The sequence below is a fragment of the Phoca vitulina genome, unplaced genomic scaffold, assembly GCF_004348235.1.
Source record: "Phoca vitulina isolate PV1807 unplaced genomic scaffold, GSC_HSeal_1.0 scaffold1, whole genome shotgun sequence".
In the NCBI taxonomy this organism is placed as follows: domain Eukaryota; kingdom Metazoa; phylum Chordata; class Mammalia; order Carnivora; family Phocidae; genus Phoca; species Phoca vitulina.
The window spans coordinates 108,645,093-108,667,839 of record NW_022589704.1 but is presented as its reverse complement, the minus strand read 5'-3'; the positions used below and the strand labels follow the sequence as shown (position 1 = coordinate 108,667,839).

The following is a 22,747-nucleotide window of genomic DNA, read 5'->3' as shown; positions in this document are numbered from 1 at the left end:
AGGGAGGTGGGTGGGGGGATGGGTGAAATAGGTGATGGGGATTAAGAGTACACTATCTTGATAAGCATTGAATAATATATAGGGTTGTTGGATCACTATATTGTATACCTGAAACAATATAGGACTGTATGTTAACTACACTGGAATTAAAATGTTTATATATGCTGTGATTAAAAAAGCAAATAGTGAGATACACTCAAATACTGGAAAGCAGGCCTGCCAGCTCTAGAGCCATCCAAGGACTGTTCACAAGGATGCTGGACCCCAGATATTCAAGCCTCCAAAGGTGACCTTTATGGTAAGGACTTCCTATTCCGAAAGCAGAGAGTTTTTCTCAAGGCCAGCTTCCTGGAAAAAAGAGGCTCGAGAACAGTGATCTTTGAGCTGGATGGCTCAACCTAGCATGAGAGAAAGTCAGGTGATTTTGAGATATGTGGATCAAGAAGGAATAAAGGGCCCAGACAGGTCTGGCAAGCCACCTGAGCTTTTCCCTATTCCAGATCCAAGAGGGGCTGCAGTGTCTCCAAGTCTACTCATGGCTTGCCTTCTTCCTGAAGGGGCTGTACTCCAACTAATAGCTTAGCTGACCAAAGGTATGGTCAGTAGAAGTAGCTAGGCAGTGGGGAACTCCAGGGGATTTGCCAAACAAAGCTTTGTAGAAGGGGCAGGGAGCAGACCTGGAGCAAGCACCTGGGGAGAGTGCCCACTGGACTTTTATATGGCCCGTGGCTTCTGTGTGGCAGGGGGAAAGGGAGGTAGGGAATGTGTCCAGGAATGGGATCACCTCCCAACTGTTCAGAGGGCCTGAGGCTACAAGGCCACCAAGAGTCAAAAGGAGCCAGACTGAGCATCTCAAAAGGCCCATGGAGTCTGCAGAGGCCTTAGGGCCAGGGAGTAGGTGTGAGATCTGGCTCTGCTCCCTGTAGGCCTGGCTGTGCCCTGTTGCTGCCTGACTTCCCATTCATGCTGTGCTGCCACTCGGCATGGTAGCCCAGCCTCTTCCTTTCTTCGTGGAGAAGCTCCAGTTCCAATGCTTCTGTTCCTCTCTGGCTTCTCCAGTTGGCCCCATGGCTCTCTTCCTCAGGAGCAGCTCTGCTTTCACCCTCATAATCTACCCTGATTCCTGCAGGAAACTGACCTGTTACATTTGCCCTGCGACAGCCTGTATGGCAGCTCTGCCAACAAGGCTTACCGAGACAGGAACTCCTGGTGTGACCTGCTAGCATAAAGACAGAAGTGTCTGGTCCAGTGTCAGACAGCTGACTAGAAGCAGAGTCAGGATACAAATCAGATCCCTGACCCCCAGGAATTAATCAGACAGGTAGCATGGCACATAGAATAACAGCCTACCAAAGATGCCCACCATCTATCTAATCCCTAGAAACTTACATGGCAAAAGAGAATTTGCAGATGTAATTAAGGGTAGAAACCCTGAGATGGGGAGATTATCCTGCATTATCCTGGTGGGCCCAGTTTAATCATAGGAGTCTTTAAAAGCAGAGAACCTCTCCTGGCTTGCTCAGAGAGATGAGATGGAAGGAGAGGAGATTCGAAACATGAGAGGGACCCAACTTGTATTGCTGGATTTAAAGATGGAGGAAGGGGCCCAGGCCCAAGAAATGTGGGCCCTCAGCTGACAGCAGCAGGAAAACAAGACCTTGGTCCTACAACCACAGGGAACTGAATTCTGCCAACAACCCAAATGAGCAAGGAAGTAGATTCTCACTAGAGCCTCCAGAAGAGAAAGCAGCCTGCCTGACACCAGGTGGGATTCCCATTGGACAGATGACCTGTGGAACACTAAGACAATAAACGTGGGTTCTTTCAGTTTGTGGTAACTTGTTATAACAGCAATAGAAAACTAATTCAGATACATACTGAAAAGCTCCGATAGCTCAAAGAAGAGTCCAAGGAGCAGATTCCAGAAAGGGTGGGAGCCCAGGCATCTCTGGCATCCTGTGTACCAGAACCTTGAAGGGCTGCCATGAGGTGCCTGGGCTCCATTCTCATTCAATCTCTGCATGTCTCCACACAAGTTTCCAGTTTGAGGGAGAGAATTCTCTCTTCCAGCAGGGCCCACACCCATCCTAGAGGTCAGGGGACAGGGCCATGTGATGGTCATCACTAAACGTGGGGTTGTGGAGATGAGTCTTTCCTAAAAGAAAGGACTATGGATCAGCCAAAACACCAGTTGCTCATTGCAGTGTTCATTCACATTCTTCTATGAAAAGTATTTGAACAATGGTTCTTCACTGGGATTTCTATGGCTACACAAGCCTGGGAGTAAAGATACTGTCATAATAACGGTCACCACCTATTAGTTCTGTGATTCTGCCTCTACCCCTCTGCAGGGAAGTTTTATTGTATTTATACATGCTCTCCAAGGGTGGTGATGGATATATTTCATTGGGCTCTGCATAACCAGCCTCTGCAGAGTGCCCGTCACTCAGTCTATTGGTGGAATGAGTGGTCCATTCTTCCTGTCTGTTCCATGGGATGTGTGCCATTTTCTTCGCCTCTGGCTGCTGCTGTGATCTTTCTTGTCCTTCCTGACACCATAGACAGTAACCTAGCCTCTCATGTGGGCACACTCACAGCTCTGCTCCTGGCAGCCACTGCCAGATCTCAGGGTTGGGGGCCAGGACACTGGCATCTGTTACCATGGAAACTGTTCACAGCTGTGTTAGTGGCTCCTTGACATCTCAACTTCCCACAGAGGCTGAAATGAAAAAACTTTCTTTCTGCCTTTTGTGTTTCTCTCCATCCTTTGCATGAGTTATGTGCATATACCACCCATTGCCTACTGAAACACCAATCTTCCCTTCTTTCCTAAAAATAGTATCTTCAATTTTTAGCTATTCACATTACTGTTAAGGAAAATGCCTGCAGTCCCCAGAATCCCTTGCAACACGGGGTCCGTGTTCCATCCACTAGTTATTAGTGGAATAGTCCTGTGCAGCTTCCAGTAAGTGTCTTCAAGTGGAAAGGATGGGGCCTTCTTTGCTCCTTACTCCTGGCTAAAATACAGATGTAATGCTGTGGTATAATAAATAATTTCTGTGGTCTTTCTGCTGGGTTTCTGGCATCAAGGTTCAAAAACACTTGGGATTTCCTGGATGATGAGGGTGATTTTGTTATGTTAATAAGGTGACTCCTGGTGGGCCTTTAGATAGCTTTAAGGATGGGGGCAGAGGGCAGGGACTTTCAGCTCTGGGGATGGAAAAGGGGCTGGAGATTGAGTTCAGTCATGTGGGCAATGATTTAATTGATCATGCTTATGTAATGAAACAATGATAAAGATTCTGCACATTGAATTTCAGAGGAGCTTCCTGGTTGGTGAACACATTGATGTGCTGGGAGGGTGATGCACCCCAATTCTATGAGGAGAGGACATGGAAGATCTGCCCTTCCTCTCAGATCTCCCCCTCTGTGTATCCTTTATAATGAAACAGTAGCTGTAACTATAGTGCTTTCCTGAGTTTTGTGAGTCATCCTAGTGAATTATTAAACAAATTAATGGGAACCCCTGAATTTCTAGCCAGTCAGTCAGAAGTTCAGGTGGCCTGGGGGGCCCCTGAGACTTGTGGCTGGCATCAGAAGTGAGGACAGCCTGTGGTGGACTCTGCCCTCAACCTGTGAGCCTTGCACTTACTGGGTGGTTAGTGTCACAATTCACTTGTATCTAATGTCCACTTAACATGAGACCGGTTGGAGTGGAAAGAGAGTAGTAGATGGCTAGCGCCAGTGCTGCCAACCTGGATCATGAGGCAGCAGATGAAATGTGGCAGAGCAGGAGACAGTAATCTGGATCTTTATAGATGGTGCAACCACTGTATCCACTCTGCACTGCCTACCTTCAGACTTCACACTTCACCTTGACAGCTTTTGGCAGCCATAGTGAGACTCACTCAAGTTAACGTGCATTTATCAACAAGTTGTGAATGGCTGTGAAGAAGATGGGTTCACTCTGGCTCATAAAGAGTGGGCTGCAGATGAAGACCCACAAGGCTCCTGGTCAATTCCAGAGACTTAGCTGGTTGCTCTGGCTTTCTAAGAGGTGTTTGTCCATCTCCCACCCACCGCCTGTTAAATTGGCCCCTATGTGTTTCTACTTCTGTGGGTTTCCCCTGACTACCCGTGGTTCTCAGGAACTCCATGCTGCTCTTTTCTGTCTATGGTTTCAGCCAATTTCTGGCTTGCTTTTCTTGTGGCTTCCATGAAGCTCAGGCTTTTCAGCTTCTGCTCCTTCTCTTCTTCTCTATATTTCAAATTCTACTTTCAAATTCTGGAGAGAATTGAAAAGGTTGGGTAATTATATTCCTTCTAGTTTGGACAGAACATTCCTTTAAGACAGCCTATATAGAATAGATGCCCTGGGGTCAGATGCCACCCTACTCTGGGGGTACTAGTTAGCTATTGCTGCATGTTAACAAATTACCACAAAATTAGCAGGTTGAAACAACACACATTTATTATCTCATAGTTTCTGTGGGTCAGGAGTCCAGGTGTATCTTAGCTTGGTCTCCTGCTTGGAGTCTCATAAGGTGACAATCAAGGTATCAACTGGTCTAGGTTCTCATCTGGAAGCTTGACTAAGGAAGAATCAAATTCCAAGCTCACCCAGTTGTTGGTAGAATCCACTTCCTTGGTGTGTAGGACTGAGGGTCCAAACTCTTGCAGATGTTTTCTGGAAGCCACACTCAAATCCCAGAAGTTGCTTGCAGTTCCTACAGACCACCTATAGTTCCTTGCCATGTCACATGGTTGCTTCATCAGGCCAGGTGGGAGCCTCTAGAGCAAGTCTGACAGCAAGACAGTCTCAAAGAACATAAAATGGTCAGGGAAGTGACATCTCATCACCTTTGCCATTTTCTATTAGTTAGAACAAATCACAGGTCCTGCTCACATTCAAGGGAAAGGAATTACACAAGGGAAGAAACACCAGGAGGAGGATCACGAGGGGTCATCCTAGGGTCTATCCACCACACCTGGAATAGGTGCATTTGGGGTAGGGACAGTGGCACAGAATGTGGTACCAGGAGGAAATAGATGCTGAGACTGCCTGAGTAATAAACTGAATGAAGGTTATAAAAACAATGAATGGGAATGCAAGCTGGTACAGCCACTCTGGAAAACAGTATGGAAGTTCCTCAAAAAGTTGAAAATAGAGCTACCCTATGACCCAGCAATTGCACTACTGGGTATATACCCCAAAGATACAAATGTAGTGATCCGAAGGGGTACGTGCACCCCAATGTTTCTAGCAGCAATGTCCACAATAGCCAAACTATGGAAAGAGTCCAGATGTCCATCGACAGATGAATGGATAAAGAAGATGTGGTATGTGTGTGTGTGTGTGTGTGTGTGTGTAATGGAATATTATGTGTGTGTGTGTGTGATGGAATATTATGTGTGTGTGTGTGTGTGTGTGTGTGTGATGGAATATTATGCAGCCATCAAAAATTGAAATCTTGATATTTGCAGTGACATGGATGGAGCTAGAGGGTATTATGCTAAGCGAAATAAGTCAATCAGAGAAAGACAATTATCATATGATCTCACTGATATGCAGACTTTAAGAAACAAGACATAGAATCATAGGGGAAGAGAGGAAAAAATGAAACAAGATGAAACCAGAGAGGGAGACAAATCATAAGAGACTCTTAATCATAGGAAACAAACTAAAGGTTGCTGGAGGGGAGAAGAGATGGGATGGCTGGTGATGGACATTGGGAAGGGTATGTGCTGTGGTGAGCGCTGGGTATTGTGTAAGACTGATGAATCACAGACCTGTACCCTTAAACAAATAATACATTATATATTAATTAAAAAATTAAAAATTAAAAAATGGATATGACAAAGTTCAAAAGCATTACACCCTCTATATCTGTAGCTCATTTAATCTATACAGGATGGAGATAAGTAATGGTATTCTCGCTTTACAGATGAGTGAACTAGAAGGGACTATTCTTCTCTGGCTGAAGAGCTGGGCCAAGGGGAGTATCTGGACTTAGAGGAACCACAAAGAGTATCATTAGACCACCCAGGCTCTTACAGACTGAGAGCCACTGAAGGTCCAAAGGCCTGCTACAGATTCACCAACACTTAGAGGCTGGCCACTGACACTTGACTGACCACCACAGGACACTTGCATTGAGAACCTGTCCTCTTTGTTGGAAAAGGGCAGTAGTTACTTGCCTAACTGTAGATAACCACCCAGCAGCTCTGGTACCTGTTGGTGTCTTTGCTCAATCCATCCAAACTATCTTATGTGAGCAACATCATTATCAAGACCCAAGATACTAATAAGCCCCTGAAACTGACAGGGGGCTTAAACACCTGAGATGTATGGAAGATTCAGCCCAGATGGGGCACAAGGAGTGTCTTGGTGTGTCTTCAGCACACCAAGCTCAGTGGATGGGGATTCTAAAACCTAGCAACATAATCACGGATTTTCCTTCAAGTATCCATGATATGAAGGACAGGAGACATACGAATAAAGCAGCAGAGACTGTCCCTAATAACTAAGGAAAACTCAGATTTCATCCATGTATTATGATGTGTCTGTGACTATACTCAGCAAACATTTATTGAATCCTTCCTGTTGACTGGAGATCTAAAGATGAGTAATTTCTCTCTCTGCCTACTCCAGGAGTAATACAGAGTAGACAGATTAGTGCTGTATTAGAAGTACTGAAGAAGTTCTAGGAAGTATCCTGTGGGGGGAGAGGGGAGGAGAGGAATTCAAGGAAAGCTTGCAGGAGAAGAGAAATAATTTTCTTTCCAAGTAGGTAGTGTAGAATCGGCAGAACTCTACCAAATGATCGTTGAACGTTGGGGCCGTATAGAAGGCACATCAGCCTTGAGCCAAGTCCTGGAAGTCAAACTGTGTGGAGAATTAGTGGAAACTACTGTTGACAGACTACTCTATGTTTGAGTAGGAGAGACTGAAGTATTCAGACCTTGAATACTGGATTTAAAGATTTATTCTGAAGTTATTGGAACATCGTGGATGGGAAGAATGGACTCAGATTAATGTTTTAAAAAAAGAACTCTGTAGAGGACAGATTGGGAGTAGGAAGAGATTCAGGTGGGGGCACTCAGTTACAGCACTACTATAATCCAGACAAGAAATCGTGAAAGCTTGAGCCAAGGCGATGGAAGCCATTGGAAAGGGGGGACAGAGGTACATATGGTGACACTGGAAGATGGAAAAGTGGAAAACAACAATAAAACCAAAGGCCTCTGGAGAGGATGGTGATGTCATTCATCAAACCCAGAAATCAGAAGGAGCTCACAGGTGAGGCAAATCAATAAAGGTGTTCAATCTGTTACCATCCAGGGGTTGTAAGACATATTCGTGGAACTGTAGGTGTACAACTCAGAGGGAAGTCATTGTGTAGATAAGATTTTGAGTCATTATCAAGAATGATAGTTGAAAATGTGAGAGTGCTTAAACCAGTTAGGAAGATAGTATAGCATTATAAGATGGTAGGAGCCTTGGAGAATGCTGTATTTGTGAGAAAAAAAGGGTATAATGGAGCTTGATACGGATAGGAGTAGAACCAGGAGAGAGTGTGGTTATAGAGGAAAAGGGAAGAACGTTTTAAGGAGGAATTACTGTTGGTAAGCTAGACATGAGGAGGGCTAAGCAAGGACCACTGGGTGAAGTAGGTCACTGGCAACTTTTGGGGAGCAGTTTGAGAAGGGTGGCAGGAGCAGAATCCGACAAGGGTTATAGACTGCTTAAGGAGAGAGGAGGCTACAATGTGTCACATCAGTTACTTTTAGAAGAAATTTGAGAAGGGAAGAAAGTGAGAAAAGAAAGTGGCTTGAGGAAGGAGAGGGGTACTTGAGACTCATCCTTGTTGCTATGAGCTACTGTCTTCCTAGCAGCAGTTATCTTACACAGCTGTGCAGGATAGGAAGGAGGGATTTGACCTCCTCCCCCCCCCCCCTTATTTCTAACTAGTTACAAAACTCCAGGCCTAAATTACCATCTGAAAAGGAGAAGGGGGACGTAATCTATTAACAGATCCAAATTTTGCTTCACCAATTTTGGCTAAGACTTCCACAGGTGTACAAACTCCAATCCTCCACCCCAAACAGAACAACAACAAAGCAACACCATCCCCCTTCTCTTCTTTGTAATCTGGAAAAACTGAATAAGTGCACAGTGCCCGAGTCCTGTGCCTAGAGCCCCTCTCTGAGTCAGTCTGCTTTAACCAGAGGGAGCCCGGCTCTGAGACTGCCAAGGCCGGTGCGCAGCTCTCGAGGCGGCGCGCTCGGCGCAAACCCGACAGAATCGCTCCAGTTCAGCGCACCCGATTCTCCAACGATGCTTAAGCTTTGCCGGCCGTCGCCTTCGGTGGTGACATCAAGTCCCACAACGCGGCGCGGGGAAGTGAGCACAGTCAGGAAAACCCTCGGCCCTGCCTGCGGCCTCTTCGTCCCGCTACAGTCGGCCTCCATTACCCTTTTCCCGTGCCGCACCTCCCTTAGTAAAATGAAACCTAGTGCCATCAGCTGAGGCAGAAGGGTGGGAATCCACTACCTCTTCACTAAGCAAAGAGAAAAGGCAGAACCCACTCTAGGCAGCAAAGGGGTGTGTTGCACCGGCCGGGTCGCCTGGAGGTCCCGCCCAGGCCCGCCCTCCTGACACAGGGGACTACATTTCCCAGAGGCCTCCGCGGCCCCAAGGGGCAGGCCCGTCCGCTCTCCCGCTCATACTGAGCGGTGACTGGCTTCCCCAGAGGAGGGCGGGGCCTACCCCAGCCAATAGGTGAGAGGCTCGTTACGGCGGCGGAAGCAGCGGCGCTGGGCTGAGGGGTGGGGGACAGAGTGCTAGCGCCCCGGCGGCGGCGGCGGGTCCGGAGCCCGAGGACGTCGGCCCCACAGGCGGAGAGCGCACGGGAGCGAGCTCGAGGCGGCGCGGCGGCCCCTCGGCGCAGCACCCAGGTAATGGCGGGACGGGCTCCGGGAGGGGAGGGGAGGAGAGGGGAGGAGAGGGGAGGAGACGAGGGGGCGGGGCGGCCGAGCCGGGCTGCAGCGTCCGTCCCGCTGTGCGTCCCTGGGGAAGGGCAGCGGTGTCTCGTCTGCTGCGGCTCAGACCTAGGCTCTTTCACGAGCTGGGCACGGCGGTTGGGCCGGCGGCAGGGACCGGGTGTCCTGCGGCAAGGAAGGGAGAGGCTCCAGGAGGGGTGGGCTGTTTCGGGCTTGGGGGCGTGGCGGGCGTGGGCCCTGGCGGGGAAGTGGAGCGGCCGGGGAAGCGCCGGCGGGCGGGCGGCCCAGGGAGTTTGGCTCCTGGAGCAGTTTAAAGTGACTCTCCACATCCGGGCCCTGCGCCCGCCGCTTTCAGACCCCGACCGAGGCGGGGCCTCCTACCTCCCCGCCCCCTTCGCCGGGAGCGCTTGTCTTCTTTTGCCATTGGCTCAGCCTCGAGGGGTTTGGGCTGCCCCTGCGAGGCTCGCGCCTGATTGGCTGGGAGTCGGCGGGAGGGTGGGGCGGGATCAGAGCGCGCAGGCCTCCGCGGATTGGTGCGGGCCCTCGAGTGACGCGGCCGGCGTGGGGCCAATGGGCGGGCGGGGGAGGTAGGGGCAGGTTCGGGGGAAGAAGACTGGAGAGGAGCCGCGGCCGGGTGGCGGGGGTGAGCGGGGCCGGCGGGGCTGGACAGCCGCGGGCCCAAGGCGCGCTCCGGCAGGAGCCCTCTCCACGACCCAGGAGCCCAGCGCTGCCACCGAGATGGGCCCTCCGCGGCACCCCCAGCCCGGCGAGATGGAAGCCGGAGGTGCGGGCGGCGGGCGGCGGCTGCAGGTAAAGAGGCACACCGCTTGTCCTGGGGCTCCCCAGAACGCCGTCCTCCCCCACCCTCCAAGACTAAGTCTCAGACACCCGAAATGTCTCTGGAAACCTGTGTTCTGCGATATCAGCGGTGGGGTTCGGGGTGGGGGTGGGGTTGCGTGCGAATTGGGAATATCGGTAGAGCTTGGCTCCTGAGGGAAAAGTGGGGGTCGATTGTAGAGAAAGTGGTGAAGGTCTCTGGTTCCTCTGGCTCAGTAGGGGGTCTATGAGAAAAGGGGGAGGAAATCGGTAAATGGAGGCCTGTGCAGAAAACCATTTGAGAGTTCCTTTTGGATTAGGTCTTGATGTAAGCTTTCCGATTTCTTAGAGCAGGGCATCTCCCCCCGGGTTCCTGCTATGACATACTGATGACAGTTGTGTTCACCTTGGTGTGAGCTTCAGTCTTTCAAAGGAATATGCTGTTTTCCATAGAACTTTATACAGATATCTATGTATTGGGTTAATACCCATTATATGGCTGTTGTACAGAATTCAGTGTTGATTTTTTAGAGTGGTAATCTGTATTTTCGGAGTGTCATAGTATACCCCAACACCACGCAAACGATTTTACTATTACTTGAATCCATGTCCCTTAAAAACTTACAGAATTTAGACCATTTCTGCACCGTATGTTGATCACAAGTAATCGTTTTAGGTGCATGAAGCTGCATTTGCTTTTCTAAGGGAAAGTATAGGTACTGGAGATGCTTTAATTTCTCATTATTGATTCTAATGTGAGAATTTAGTAATAACCATGTGACTGTATGCACTGCAGGTGGAAATGAGTTCTCAGCAGTTTCCTCGGTTAGGAACCCCTTCCACTGGGCTAAGCCAAGCTCCTTCACAGATTGCAAACAGTGGTTCTGCAGGATTGATAAACCCAGCTGCCACAGGTGAGATGTGTGACAGTCTTCTCTATCGCTTCTTGCTTTAAGAATATTGCCAGTTTTTTTCATTTAAAAATTAGCAAATTCCTTGTGGGATTTTAGTAAGTACTAGGTTATTGAATTTGGAGAAAGGATATATTACAGTTCTAATTTAAACAAGGTTTGTTGAGGGTGCCTGGGTGGCTCAGTTGGTTAAGCGTCTGACTCTTGATTTCAGCTCAAGTCACGATCTCAGGGTTGTGAGATTGAGCCCCACGTCAGGCTCTGCGCCGGGCATGGAGCCTGCTTAAGAGTCTCTCTCTCCGTCTCCTTCTGCCCCTCCTCCCTTTATAAATAAACAAGGTTTTTTTTTTTAATTCCTTTTTTAATCCTTTCACGTATACTAGAGTATACGTGAAACTTACAGCGAAGCATGCCTATGAGAACTATATTTTAAATACATTAATGTGTTCTCCTTTAAGGCCCAGAGGTATAATAGTGCCATGGGGGAGTCCAAAGGTGTTTAAGGCATAGTTCTTGCCTTTTAGGAGCCTATGAGCTAGGAAAGAAGGTTTAAAAGAAAAAGTACAGTCAACCCTTGTAAAGCACAGGTTTGAACTGTACAAGTCCATTACATGTGAGTTTTTTCTGATAAACATAGTACAGTACTGTAAATGTATTTTGTCTTCCTTATGATTTTCTTAATAACATTTTCTCTGTAGCTTTATTGTAAGAATATATAATATATGTAACATACAAAATACATATTAATTGACTGTTACAGGCAACGTTTCCAGTCAACAGTAGGTTATTAGTAGTTAAGCTTTTGGGGAGTCAAAAGTTATATGCAGATTTTCAACTGCAGGTGTGGTCATCACCCCTAACCCCTGCATTGTTCAAGGGTCAACTGAATATATACACATATATGCACTTAGTTTTTAGTGGTATGCCCTTTGAGTGCTGTAGATCAGTGGTCTTCAGCAGGGATGATTTTGCAGTCCAGGGAATATTTGGCATTGTCTGGATACATTTTTGGTTGTCACAAGTAGGGGGTGCTGTTGGCATCTGATATTTAAAGGCCAGGGATGCTGCTAAACATCGCAAATGGGCAGGACAGCCCTCCACAACAGAGTATCTGGTCCAGTCAACAGTGCTAAAGTTGAGGTACTCCTTCAAGTAGTCTTTCTCTCTCTCTCTCTTTCTCTCTCTCTCTATATATGTATCAAGTAAAAAGATGACATTGCAAAGTAAAGTATTCCTTTTTCTATTCCTTTTTCTTCACCGTCTGCTTCCTAAGTTCCTTATCATGGTAAATGGTATCACTGTCTGCTCATTGCTCAAACCAGGAACACGGGCATCATCTTTAACTGCTCTGTCTCTGGCTCTTATATGTGAGCTGTGGACCTTTGTCTGATGTTTCAGCCTCATTGTCCCTTTGCTTCCCTCCAGCCAACTTAGTTTTTATTACAAATTTATCTGAGTTCTCTTTAGACTTGAAGTAATTTTAAGCTACTTCTTGTCTCCTGCTTAATAGTAACTACTTGTTTTCTAAACGAATGACAAAAAGTTCCCAATATTCTTGACCTTGAGTCTTTATACACAATCTTCCTTCTTCCTTTACACACTCACTTATCTGGTTAATTCCTGTCCTTCCTTGAGTTTCATCTCAGATGTCACTTTCTCTAGGAGGTCTTTGTGACTAGACCACAGGAGTCAGGGGTAGGACCTGAAGGCTGGAATCATGTTCTGGAACTTGGAACCTTGTGTACCTTTGTATGTGCTATACTTGCTACATTGTAGGGCACAAAAATAGTGGCCAACAAGTCCTTATAGAGCTACTTAAAGTTCTTTGCTACTAAACAGATATTTTTGACGAATTGTCTTTGATATAAATTCATAGAATAATTTAAAGAAGTATAGCTTAAAGAGAATATTTTTGAACATCTATTTACAAAGAATTATATTGCTTATTAAAAACGGGGTCAGGGGTGCCTGGGTGGCTAAGTCGGTTAGCCATCTGCCTTTGGCTCAGGTCATGATCCCGGAGTCCTGGGATCGAGCCCTGAGTTGGGCTCCCTGCTCCATGGGGAGCCTGCTTCTCCCTCTTCCTCTGCCTGCTGCTCCCCCTGCTTGTGCTTGCTTCCCGCCCCGCCGGTCAAATAAATAAATAAAATCTTTAAAAACAAAACAAAAAAGGGTGTCAATTAGCAATAATTGCCCTCAGATTTTGTTGAGAAGGAAATCATTGACTTAGACCAAAATTGTTTGTAATTTTACTTCTGAATAGCGTGTATGTTTTTTCCTTCAGTGACTCTGAGAAAGAAAAGTTTTTCCGTAAGGAGTTAAATATTTCTCTATATTTCCAATTGCTTTTATTAGAAGAACTAATTTGGGATCCTAAGCATATCAGAATTTCAAATACATGTTCAAAGGTCAGAAGTATGGATTACAACAAGTTTTCTTAACTATTCTTTCAAGATCCTTTTGGTTCTAAATGATTCTAAAAAGAGCTTAACGGAATAGTCAGTAAATTATATTATAATGAAATTGTCAAAAATCAAAATGTTCCTGAACAAATAGGTTTGGGAGAAAGTTACGAAATTGTCCATTTCCCTTAAAAATTTAATTGGGAAAAATCTGTTTGGACAACAGGGAAGGTTCACAACATGATCATCTGTAAAGATCATATATTGAAAAAGCCATTAGAGCTAATAAGTGAAATTAGTAAAGGTTGCAGGATAAAAGTTCAGTGTATAAAAACCAGTTATTTTTAGTACTAGCAATGAACAATGAAATTTTTTAAATGTCATTTACAATAGCATCAAAAAAAAACCCCACAAAGCACTTAAGGGTAAATTAACAAAATGTATGTAAGACTTGGGGTTAGAAAACTATGAAAAACGTGACTGAGAACAATTAAAAACCTAGATAAATGAAATGATCAATCATACTCATCTTTTGAAACACTCAGTATTTTTAAGATAATAGTTCTACCCAAAGGGATCTGTAAATTAAAAAAAAAAATTCTAATCAAAATCCTATTATGTCCTTTTGTAAAAATTGTCAGGCTGAATCTGTATTTATATGGAAGCCAAAGGACTTACAACAGCCGAAGCAATTTTGACCCCTAAAAAAAAAAAAATGAAGAAAGTTGGCGGACTCTACTACCTTACTTCAAGACTTGCTGTAAAGCTACATTAATCAAGACAGTGTGATATTGGCATAAAGATAGAAATATAGATCACTGAAAGTGGAGGATCCAGAAATAGACCCACACATAATGGTCAATTGATTTTTGACAAATGTACATAGATAATTCAATGGGGAAATGATAGTCTTTTAAACAAAATAGTGCTTGAACACCAGAATATCCATATGGAAAAAATGAACCTTGACCTTTACTTTCGCCATACACAAAAATTAACTCACATGTATCGTGGATCTAAATGTAAAACTTAAAATTTCTAGAAGAAAACATGGGAACTGCTTATGACCTTGGGGTGAGCAAAAATTGTTTAGGTTGCAAAAAACACTAATTACAACAGCAACTGGTATATTATACTTTATTAAAATTAAAAGTGTCTACTCTTTAAAAGACACTGTTAACAAAATAAAAAGGCAAGCCACAAATTGAGAAGATGGTTGCAATAAATATATCTGCAAAGGGCTTATATCCTGAATATACAAAGAACCCTTGTAACTCAGTAGCTTTTGCTATATGAGACAGCCTGATTTTTTTTAAATGGGCAAAATATTTGAATAGACACATCACCAAAGATGCTATCTGAATGTCCAATAAGCACATAAAAGATACTCAATAGTATTAATCCTCAGGGCAATGCAAATTAAAACCACAGAAAATAGTAGGCATCCACTAGAATGACTAAAAATACCAAGTTTGATGTGTTTGTGGAACAAGTAGAAGTCATACGTTATTTGTGGGAATGCAAAATAATCTAACCACTTTGGAAAACGGTTTGGCAGTATCCTATAAAGTTAAATATAAACTTACCATACAACCTAGCAGTCCCATTCCTAGATATTTACCCAGATAAATGAAAATATATGTCAAAAGACCAATACTTCAGTGTTTATAGAAGCAGTATTCATAATAGCCAAAAACTGGAAACAATCCAGAATTTATTAGCTGGTGACTAGATAAAGTTTGGTTTATATGTACAATGGAATACTACTCAACATTAAAAAGGAACGAACATCTGGTCTATAGAACAACATAGAAGAACCTCAAAAACATATACACTTAACCCTTGAACAACCTGGGGGTTAGGGTCACTGACCCTCTGTGCAGTCAGGAATTTGAGTGTAACTTTGACTCCGCAAAAAACTTAACTACTAATAGCCTACTGTTGAATGGAAGCTTTACTGATAATATAAACAATCAATAAATATTTATATTTTATATATATTATATACCATATGTTTATAATAAAGTAAGCTAGAGAAAAGAAAATGTATTAAGAAAAGCATAAGAGAAAATCATTTATAGCACTGTACTGTATTTATCCAAAAAAAAACCAAAATCAACATAGGGGCACCTGGGTGGCTTCATTGGTTAAGCATCTGCCTTCGGCTCAGGTCATGAACCCAGGGTCATGGGATTGAGCACCCCCATCAGGCTCACTGTTTAGCAGGGAGTCTGCTTCTTCCTGTCCCTCTGTCCCTTGACCCCGCTTACACTCTCTCTCCCCCCCCCAAATAAATAAAATCTAAAAAAAAAAAAAAAATCGACATATAAGTGAAGCCATGCAATTCAAACCCATGTTGCTCAAGGGTCAACTGTACTAAGAGAGGGAAGCAGACTGACACAAAGGACCATATATTGTACTGGGGCGCCTGGGTGGCTCAGTTGGTTGAGCGTCCCAACTGTTGGTTTCGGCTTAGGTCATGGTCTCAGGGTCTTGGGATTAAGCCCTGCCTTGGGCTCAGTGGGGAGTCTGCTTGGGATTCTCTCCCTCTGCCTTCTCTCTCTCCCCACCCCCACACGCTGACACACGTGCTCTCTCTCTCAAATAAAAAAATCGTTAAAAAAAAAGAACCACATATCGTATGATTGTTTGCATGAAATTCCAGAAAACACAAAGCTGTAGTGTTAGAAAGCAGATTAGTGGTTTCTGAGGGATAGGAGGGTGGGAGGGAGGGAATTGCCTGCCAAGGGGCATGTATGAACCAGTGAGAATAATGGAAAATGTTTTGTATCGTGATTTTATTGTAGTTACAGTACTGTATACTTTTTTTTTTTTAGAGGGTGGGGCAGAGGGAGAGAATGTCAACGCAGGGCTCGATCTCACAACCCTTAGATCATGACCTGAGCTGAAATCAAGAGTCAGATGCTTAACTGAGCCACGCAGGAGCCCTGTAGTACTGTCTACTTTTGTAAACTTTTATCTAATTTTATATAAAGAATTAGTGGGTTTTTTATTGTATCTCAGTAAAGCTGATTAACTAAAAAACGGACAAAAGAGAGACACATACACTTCACAAAGGAAGATATATATGAATGGCCTGTGGTCACATAAAAGATTTCCAACATCACTAGTCATGGAAATTCTAATTAAAACCACAATGAGAGACCCACTGTACACCCACTAGAATATCTGTGTATCAAGAATTGGAGGATGAGGAGCTGCCAGAACTCTAATACACTGGCTGACAGGAACATAACATGGGTACAACCATTTTGGAAGGTATTCCAGCAGTCTCATAAAGTTAAATATTTACTTATCATTTGACCCAGCCATTCTGCTCCTAAGTTGTTGGTAAGAATGTAAAAAAACTCTTGTTGAACTCTCCACTCTTAGAATAGCCATTTTATTGTATGTAAATTGTACATCAATAAAGTGGTTTTATTTGTTTTGATTTCAAGTTTTAAAAAAAATTCTAGTTAATACATCGGGTAGGGGCGCCTGGGTGGCTCAGTTGGCTAAGCGACTGCCTTCGGCTCAGGTCATGATCCTGGAGTCCGGGATCGAGTCCCACATCGGGCTCCCTGCTCGGCAGGGAGTCTGCTTCTCCCTCTGACCCTCCCCGCTCTCATGCTCTCTCTCTATCTCATTCTCTCTCAAATGAATAAATAAAATCTTTAAAAAAAAAAAAAAAAAAAATACATCGGGTAATGTTCGTTTCAGGTGTACATTTTAGGGATTCATCACTTAAATGTAATAGCTAGTGCTCATCACAACTGCCCTCCTTAATACCCATCACCCATAAAGTGGTTTTAAAAATAAAAATTTTTAAAAAATCTGAATGATCAGGGAGAATAATCAGTATATAACAAAATGTAAAATATAGATCAGTCTTTTCACCCAGCACATGTATTTTCAAAAATTTTTTTTCCTGAGGAAATCATTGAACAAGGACTCAAAGTACGTACAGATTTTTATCTGAGTTGTTGATAATAGCAAAAAATTTAGGAATAACCTAAAAGCCCACCGGTGATATAATGGTTAAAAAAGCTATAGTTGGGGTGCCTGGGTGGCTTAGTTGGTTAAGCGTCCGTCTCTTGATCTCAGCTCAGGTCTTAATCTCTGGGTCGTGAGTTCAAGCCCCACGCTGGCCTCGATGCTGGGCGTGGGGCCTACTTAAAAAAAAAAAAAAAAAAAAAGAAGAAGAAGCTATAGTATATCTATGCAATGGAATTTCATTTAGCATTTTTTTAATGAGGTAGTATATATTCAATAATACTCAGCAATTTCACTTCTGGGTATATATCCAAGAGAAATGGTAAATAGTTCACCAAAAGATATGTGGGAGTATTATTAGCACTACTACTCATAATAGCAAAAAGCTGAAAACTATCTAAATGCCTATTAACAGTAAAATGGGTAATTTGTAGTTGATCCCCACAATGACCTACTATACTGACAATGAAAGATGTGCAGCTACATGCAATGACATTCATGGATCTCATACTTGTAAGTGAAAGAAGCAAGATACAACAGGGTACATTTGCAATGAGTCTATTTATATAAAGTTCAAAAATAGATAACAGTAATCTGTGGTGCTAGGGGTTAGGATAGTGAGTATCCTTAGAAGGGATATTGAGGAATCCAGCTGAACAGAGGGCTTCTGGGGAATGTTTTGCATCTTGAGCTGGGTGCTGGTTACTCAGGTGTATTCAGTTTGTGTAAGTTCGTTGAGCTATACAATTAACATTTGTGCACTTCATGAAAGTTATAGTTCACTGAAAAGTAGCATAAATAAAAACCCACCCAAAATTAAAGAGGTAAGAAATGTCTCAAGGTTTTACCAACGTATTAACTCTTGGTTAGACTTTGGGAGCATCTTTATTTTCTTCGTAGTTTTACAGATACTTAAAATTTTTTACATAAGTGTAATCTCTATTTTCTAATATTATTTTGGGGAAATGATAGACACGTATGAGATAATATTTTCACAAACTCTCTTTTACTAAATTAGGTCCTTGATTTTTTAAGTTAGTTTTTAAATAGGTTACATGTTTTCATGGTTCAAAATTCCCAAAGTATACAGTGAAAAGTATTTCTCTTATCCCTGTTATCCCAGAATCCACTTTATTTCCTGTCAAGAAATCAGGATGCTTTGGGAGTTATGTTTCTACATAGGAAAATAAACACATATATGTTTGTGTATATTTCATTACTTTTTCACTGTTCTGTACCTTGCTTTTTTCATCTATATATTCTTAGATATTTTTGCATAATGCTCACTATCAGTTTTTTCATGAGAGTACCTAAAAAGCTTCCTTGTTTTATTCTTATAGTTGCATGGTAGTCTCTTGTGGGAGTATACCATAATTTATATAGTGAGTCCCCTGTTGATAGACAAGTAGGTTTTAAAACTTCCTTTACTGGAATAAAAATGGGGAAACAAATAATCTTGTACATGAGTCATTTTATACATATGCCATATATCTATAGGATACATACCTATAAGTGGAATTATTGAGTTTCAAAGGCTGTGTGCATTGTCATAATGATGGAGATTTCCATGTTTGCTTTGTAGGAAATTTGTTTTGAAAACCTATTAACAGTAAAATGGGTAATTCTTAGACTTAAGAATTGTATTTAGGCGCATCTAGGTGACTAGGCTGGTTAACTGTCTGACTTTGGCTTGGGGTCCTTGGGTCAAGCCCCCCACATCAGGCTCCACACTCAGTGGGGAATCTGCTTCTCCCTCTCCCTATGCCCCTACCCCTAGTCGTGCACATGCGTGCGCTCTTTCTCTCAAGTAAATAAGTAAAATTAAAAAAAAAAAGAATTGTATTTAAATTATTGTTTAATGTTAGGTTTTTATAACTTTTTAAATAAATACCTTAAATGAAAGCATCATATCTAGTTTTGCTCTTCTGAATTCATTTTTTTTTTTAAAGATTATTGATTTATTTGAGAGAGAGCACAAGCAAGGGGAAGAGCAGAGGAGGAGAGAGAAGCAGGCTCCCTGCTGAGCAGGGACCACAACGTGGGGCTTGATCCCGGGACCCCAAGATCGTGACCTGAGCCGAAGGCAGACCCTTAACCAACTGAGCCATCCAGGCGCCCCTTGAGTTCGTTTTAGATAGTTATCAGGCCCTTTGTTCATAGGAGTGGAAAAGTCGGAATAGCCAAAGTCAGTCCTGTGTTCCATAGGTGTGGCTCTTGGGTTTGATATCTGTTAGGGGAACCTCATGCCCAGATTCTCCTGAAGAAAATCTCACAAGGAAAGGGTCACTTTATCAACCCTGAAACTTAGTTGCAAGTGCCACTCTTGTGTGTGCTGTGCCTTTCATTAATATTAATATTGGAAGCGTATGACATGCTATTTCTCCCTTAATATCCTTACTAGTCAACGATGAATCTAGTCGAGAGGCTGAAGTCACTGCCAGGGAGCACATGGGTTCCAGCAGCTCCCTACAGTCCCGCGAAGAGAAGCAAGAGCCTGTTGTGGTAAGGCCCTATCCACAGGTGCAGATGTTGTCTACACACCATGCTGTTGCATCGGGCACACCCGTCACAGTGACAGCCCCACCAGCACATCTGACGCCAGCAGTGCCACTCTCCTTTTCCGAGGGACTTATGAAGGTAATGGAGAGGTTTAAAATTTCACATTAAACCACAGCTAAAGACTGGCTAATCTTCCTGACAATTTTCACAAAGTCTTAGGCTGTATCCAGGATCTTAGTGTTTTCTTTTTGACCCATCAGTTCAGCTCTTCTCTGTCACTTAGAGCTCTGCTGTTCTGCAGTGCCTAGTCTTGTGCCGCTGGGCAGTTGGCATCACAGGATCTTTTCTAGTATCCGTTTTGACGTTGATTTTATTCAAGTTATGGGCATGCTAACTCAATTTTATCTTGGAGTGGCACTCTTCTCCAAGGTTTTGTTTTAAAGCTTGCTAATTCGGGGATATCTGAGAATATCGCCTTGTATATTACCTTGTGGCTATGGTTCAGTTACTGGGAGTTTTGTTTACTTCCGCCCAAAAGTGGGATGCAGCATTGTATAGAAGAAAGAATGTGGGCTGTGAGCCATGCAGATCTGGGCCTCTGTCCCAGTTCCAGTTTTTACTGTCTGCATGGCTTTGAGCAGGTGACATAGCCTTGCTTTGTATGTTTCCTCATCTGTAAAATGGAAATGCTGGTACTTCAGTGGAAAAGCTGTGATGCTAAGAGATAAAATATATAAGGCTTCTGGATCTTTCCTGGCACTCTCCAGGTTTGATTTGTGTACTTTTAACTATAGAATGAAATGCATCACTCGTAAAAAGCTATTGATATGTTTCGTGTGGTTTTCTGTTTGCAGCCGCCCCCGAAGCCCACCATGCCTAGCCGTCCCATTGCTCCTGCTCCACCTTCTACCTTGTCACTTCCCCCCAAGGTTCCAGGGCAGGTTACCGTTACCATGGAGAGTAGCATCCCTCAAGCTTCAGCCATTCCTGTGGCAACAATCAGTGGACAACAGGTTTTTTTCCTCTTAATTTGCTGATTTTCAAACTGAGATGCCAAACTGTTGATCATTATTTATTGAATGCCAGCAGTACATTAGGCACTGTACTAAATAAAAAATTAAATGGTCACTGATATCTGGAAGGGGAAGATAGTAGGTTTGAGAGAGAAGGATATCTGCAGGAAGTAAAACCAACATGCACAGTGGTGGTTGTCATTTGGCCAGTATGTATCGAGCATCTGCTGTGTGCGAGGCACCACCCTCAGTGTGAGATACAAATCTAGATAAGACATTCTGTATCCTTGAGGTGCTCAGAGTCCAGTTGTGTGGGATTGAGAATAGCCTCACGACAGTAGTGCATTTCTAGGATTTTCTCTGAGGAGAATGAATGTGTATCTCTTGGGCGCCTAGCAGGTTCCCTCAAGTAGCTCACCAGTCGTGAACACTTATTCATAGTCTCATGTTTTAACTTAAATTTTTTCCTGAAATTCTACTCCTACTCTGTAACGTGTATGTGATTTACTTAAATATTTTGAATTACTGAGAGTGAAAAAACCTGAATCTAAAACCTTTCCCTTCAAGTTTTCAAGAAAAAATTGGTATTCCAAGAAGACACACTATGTTTTCTTTCTTCTATCGTACTGCTGAGTACTCCCAGCAGTACTGGAACCCCCACCTGGGAAACACTGGTGTCAGGGCTGGGAGCATGTGAGGAAGGGACAGCTAAGCGGGGAGCTGAAGAACTCGTAGGGGAGTACCTGCTGGGTACTAATTGACATTTACTTAGAAGTCCTGCATAGCATAAAGGAATGCGGTGGCATGTAAAGAAAATAGGATAGGAAAAAATAAGCTTTTGGCCAAGGCAGAGAAAACAAGTGTGAAAAACTAATACTGAAGATGAGAGTGTCCCAAAGTGGACAGTCAAATGTGTCCATCTATTAGAGATCTAGCACCTAGCTAGGCTTGAGGCATTGAAGGGTCCTCACAGTCACCACATGCCTGCTGGCACAGGTCATCATGCAGTATGTTGTGTAAAAAAAAAGCGAAATGTCCTTTCCCTTGGGATACTCACTGTCTAAAAGGAATACCCTGACCCACATTTGGAGGCAACTGACCTCCTAGAAGCAGTGGCTAAGCATCAATGGCTAAAACCAAGCATGAAAATAACATTACATCCTGTTTCTTGCAGGGACATCCCAGTAACCTGCACCACATCATGACCACAAATGTACAGATGTCTATTATCCGCAGCAATGCTCCTGGGCCCCCTCTTCACATCGGAGCTTCTCATTTACCTCGAGGTAAAAACTGCACATTCTGTTGAAATTCTCAAAGTGCTGTGGCAGATACATGTTTGGTAAGAGATTTCTGTTACCGTTAACAAAAAATGTATCTGGAATCATCTTATTAAAGTTACAGGACAACAGAAATAAACTTAGAACAATACACATTTTAAGTGTGATCTAGTATATGCAAATTATAGTTGCATTTCAACAAGCGTGTGTATGCTTGTGTGTGTAAACTTAAAGCAATTCAAATTTTTAGTACGGTCTAAAGATTGTTCTTTGTAATGAGGAACTCCTCAAAGCTGTGATAGTCCATAATGGTCTTTGTTGTTAATGAGAAAGTCAGAAATACACATACTGACTATTCTTAAAGTTTAGTGATGATGGTTACTCGAGTAACATAGCCATAAGATGAATTTATTCTTACAATTAAGTTCTAATAGGTTGTCACATATTAAATTTAATGAGTTTTCTCAACTACTTGATCAGAAATTGTAGCCTTCTATTGGCAAGTGTTAAATCATTGTTGGCAAAATCAGGCTCACAAGTACAAAACCAGGTTTACTTGGTCGTAACATAATTCAGTCGTTCTCAGAGTGAAGTTCATAGACTGCAAGGGGGTCTGTGTTAGGTCAAAACTACTTTCATGGAAATACTAAGATTTCATTTGCCTGTCGTACCATGTTGATGTTCGCGCTGACAATACAAAGGCAGTGGTGGTTCAGGTGAACCCTCCCTGGTGGTTATGCTGCTGGAGCCTTGGCCCAAATGAAGGTGGTGGCACCACGCTCTGCTATTCAGTGTGTGCTTCTCTTCTACATACTCGTAGTGAAAAAAAA

General features: G+C 43.4%; 1 protein-coding gene across 5 annotated transcripts in view; it reads left to right on the top strand.

The window, feature by feature from the left end:
• The first annotated feature begins 8,815 nt into the window (after positions 1–8,815).
• SAP130 (Sin3A associated protein 130) overlaps positions 8,816–22,747 on the top strand; it is an 84,976-nt gene continuing 71,044 nt past the window's right edge. For 4 of the 5 annotated variants that reach the window (XM_032412781.1, XM_032412762.1, XM_032412753.1 and 1 more), the window contains exons 1-5: positions 9,598–9,813; positions 10,616–10,733; positions 19,527–19,762; positions 20,479–20,637; positions 21,812–21,923. In XM_032412781.1, the coding sequence (XP_032268672.1) occupies positions 9,742–9,813; positions 10,616–10,733; positions 19,527–19,762; positions 20,479–20,637; positions 21,812–21,923 (697 nt within the window). In that variant the 5' untranslated portion in view covers positions 9,598–9,741. Of the gene's footprint in view, positions 8,959–9,597; positions 9,814–10,615; positions 10,734–19,526; positions 19,763–20,478; positions 20,638–21,811; positions 21,924–22,747 lie in introns of those variants that run through there. The other variant, XM_032412771.1, reaches the window with a different exon arrangement.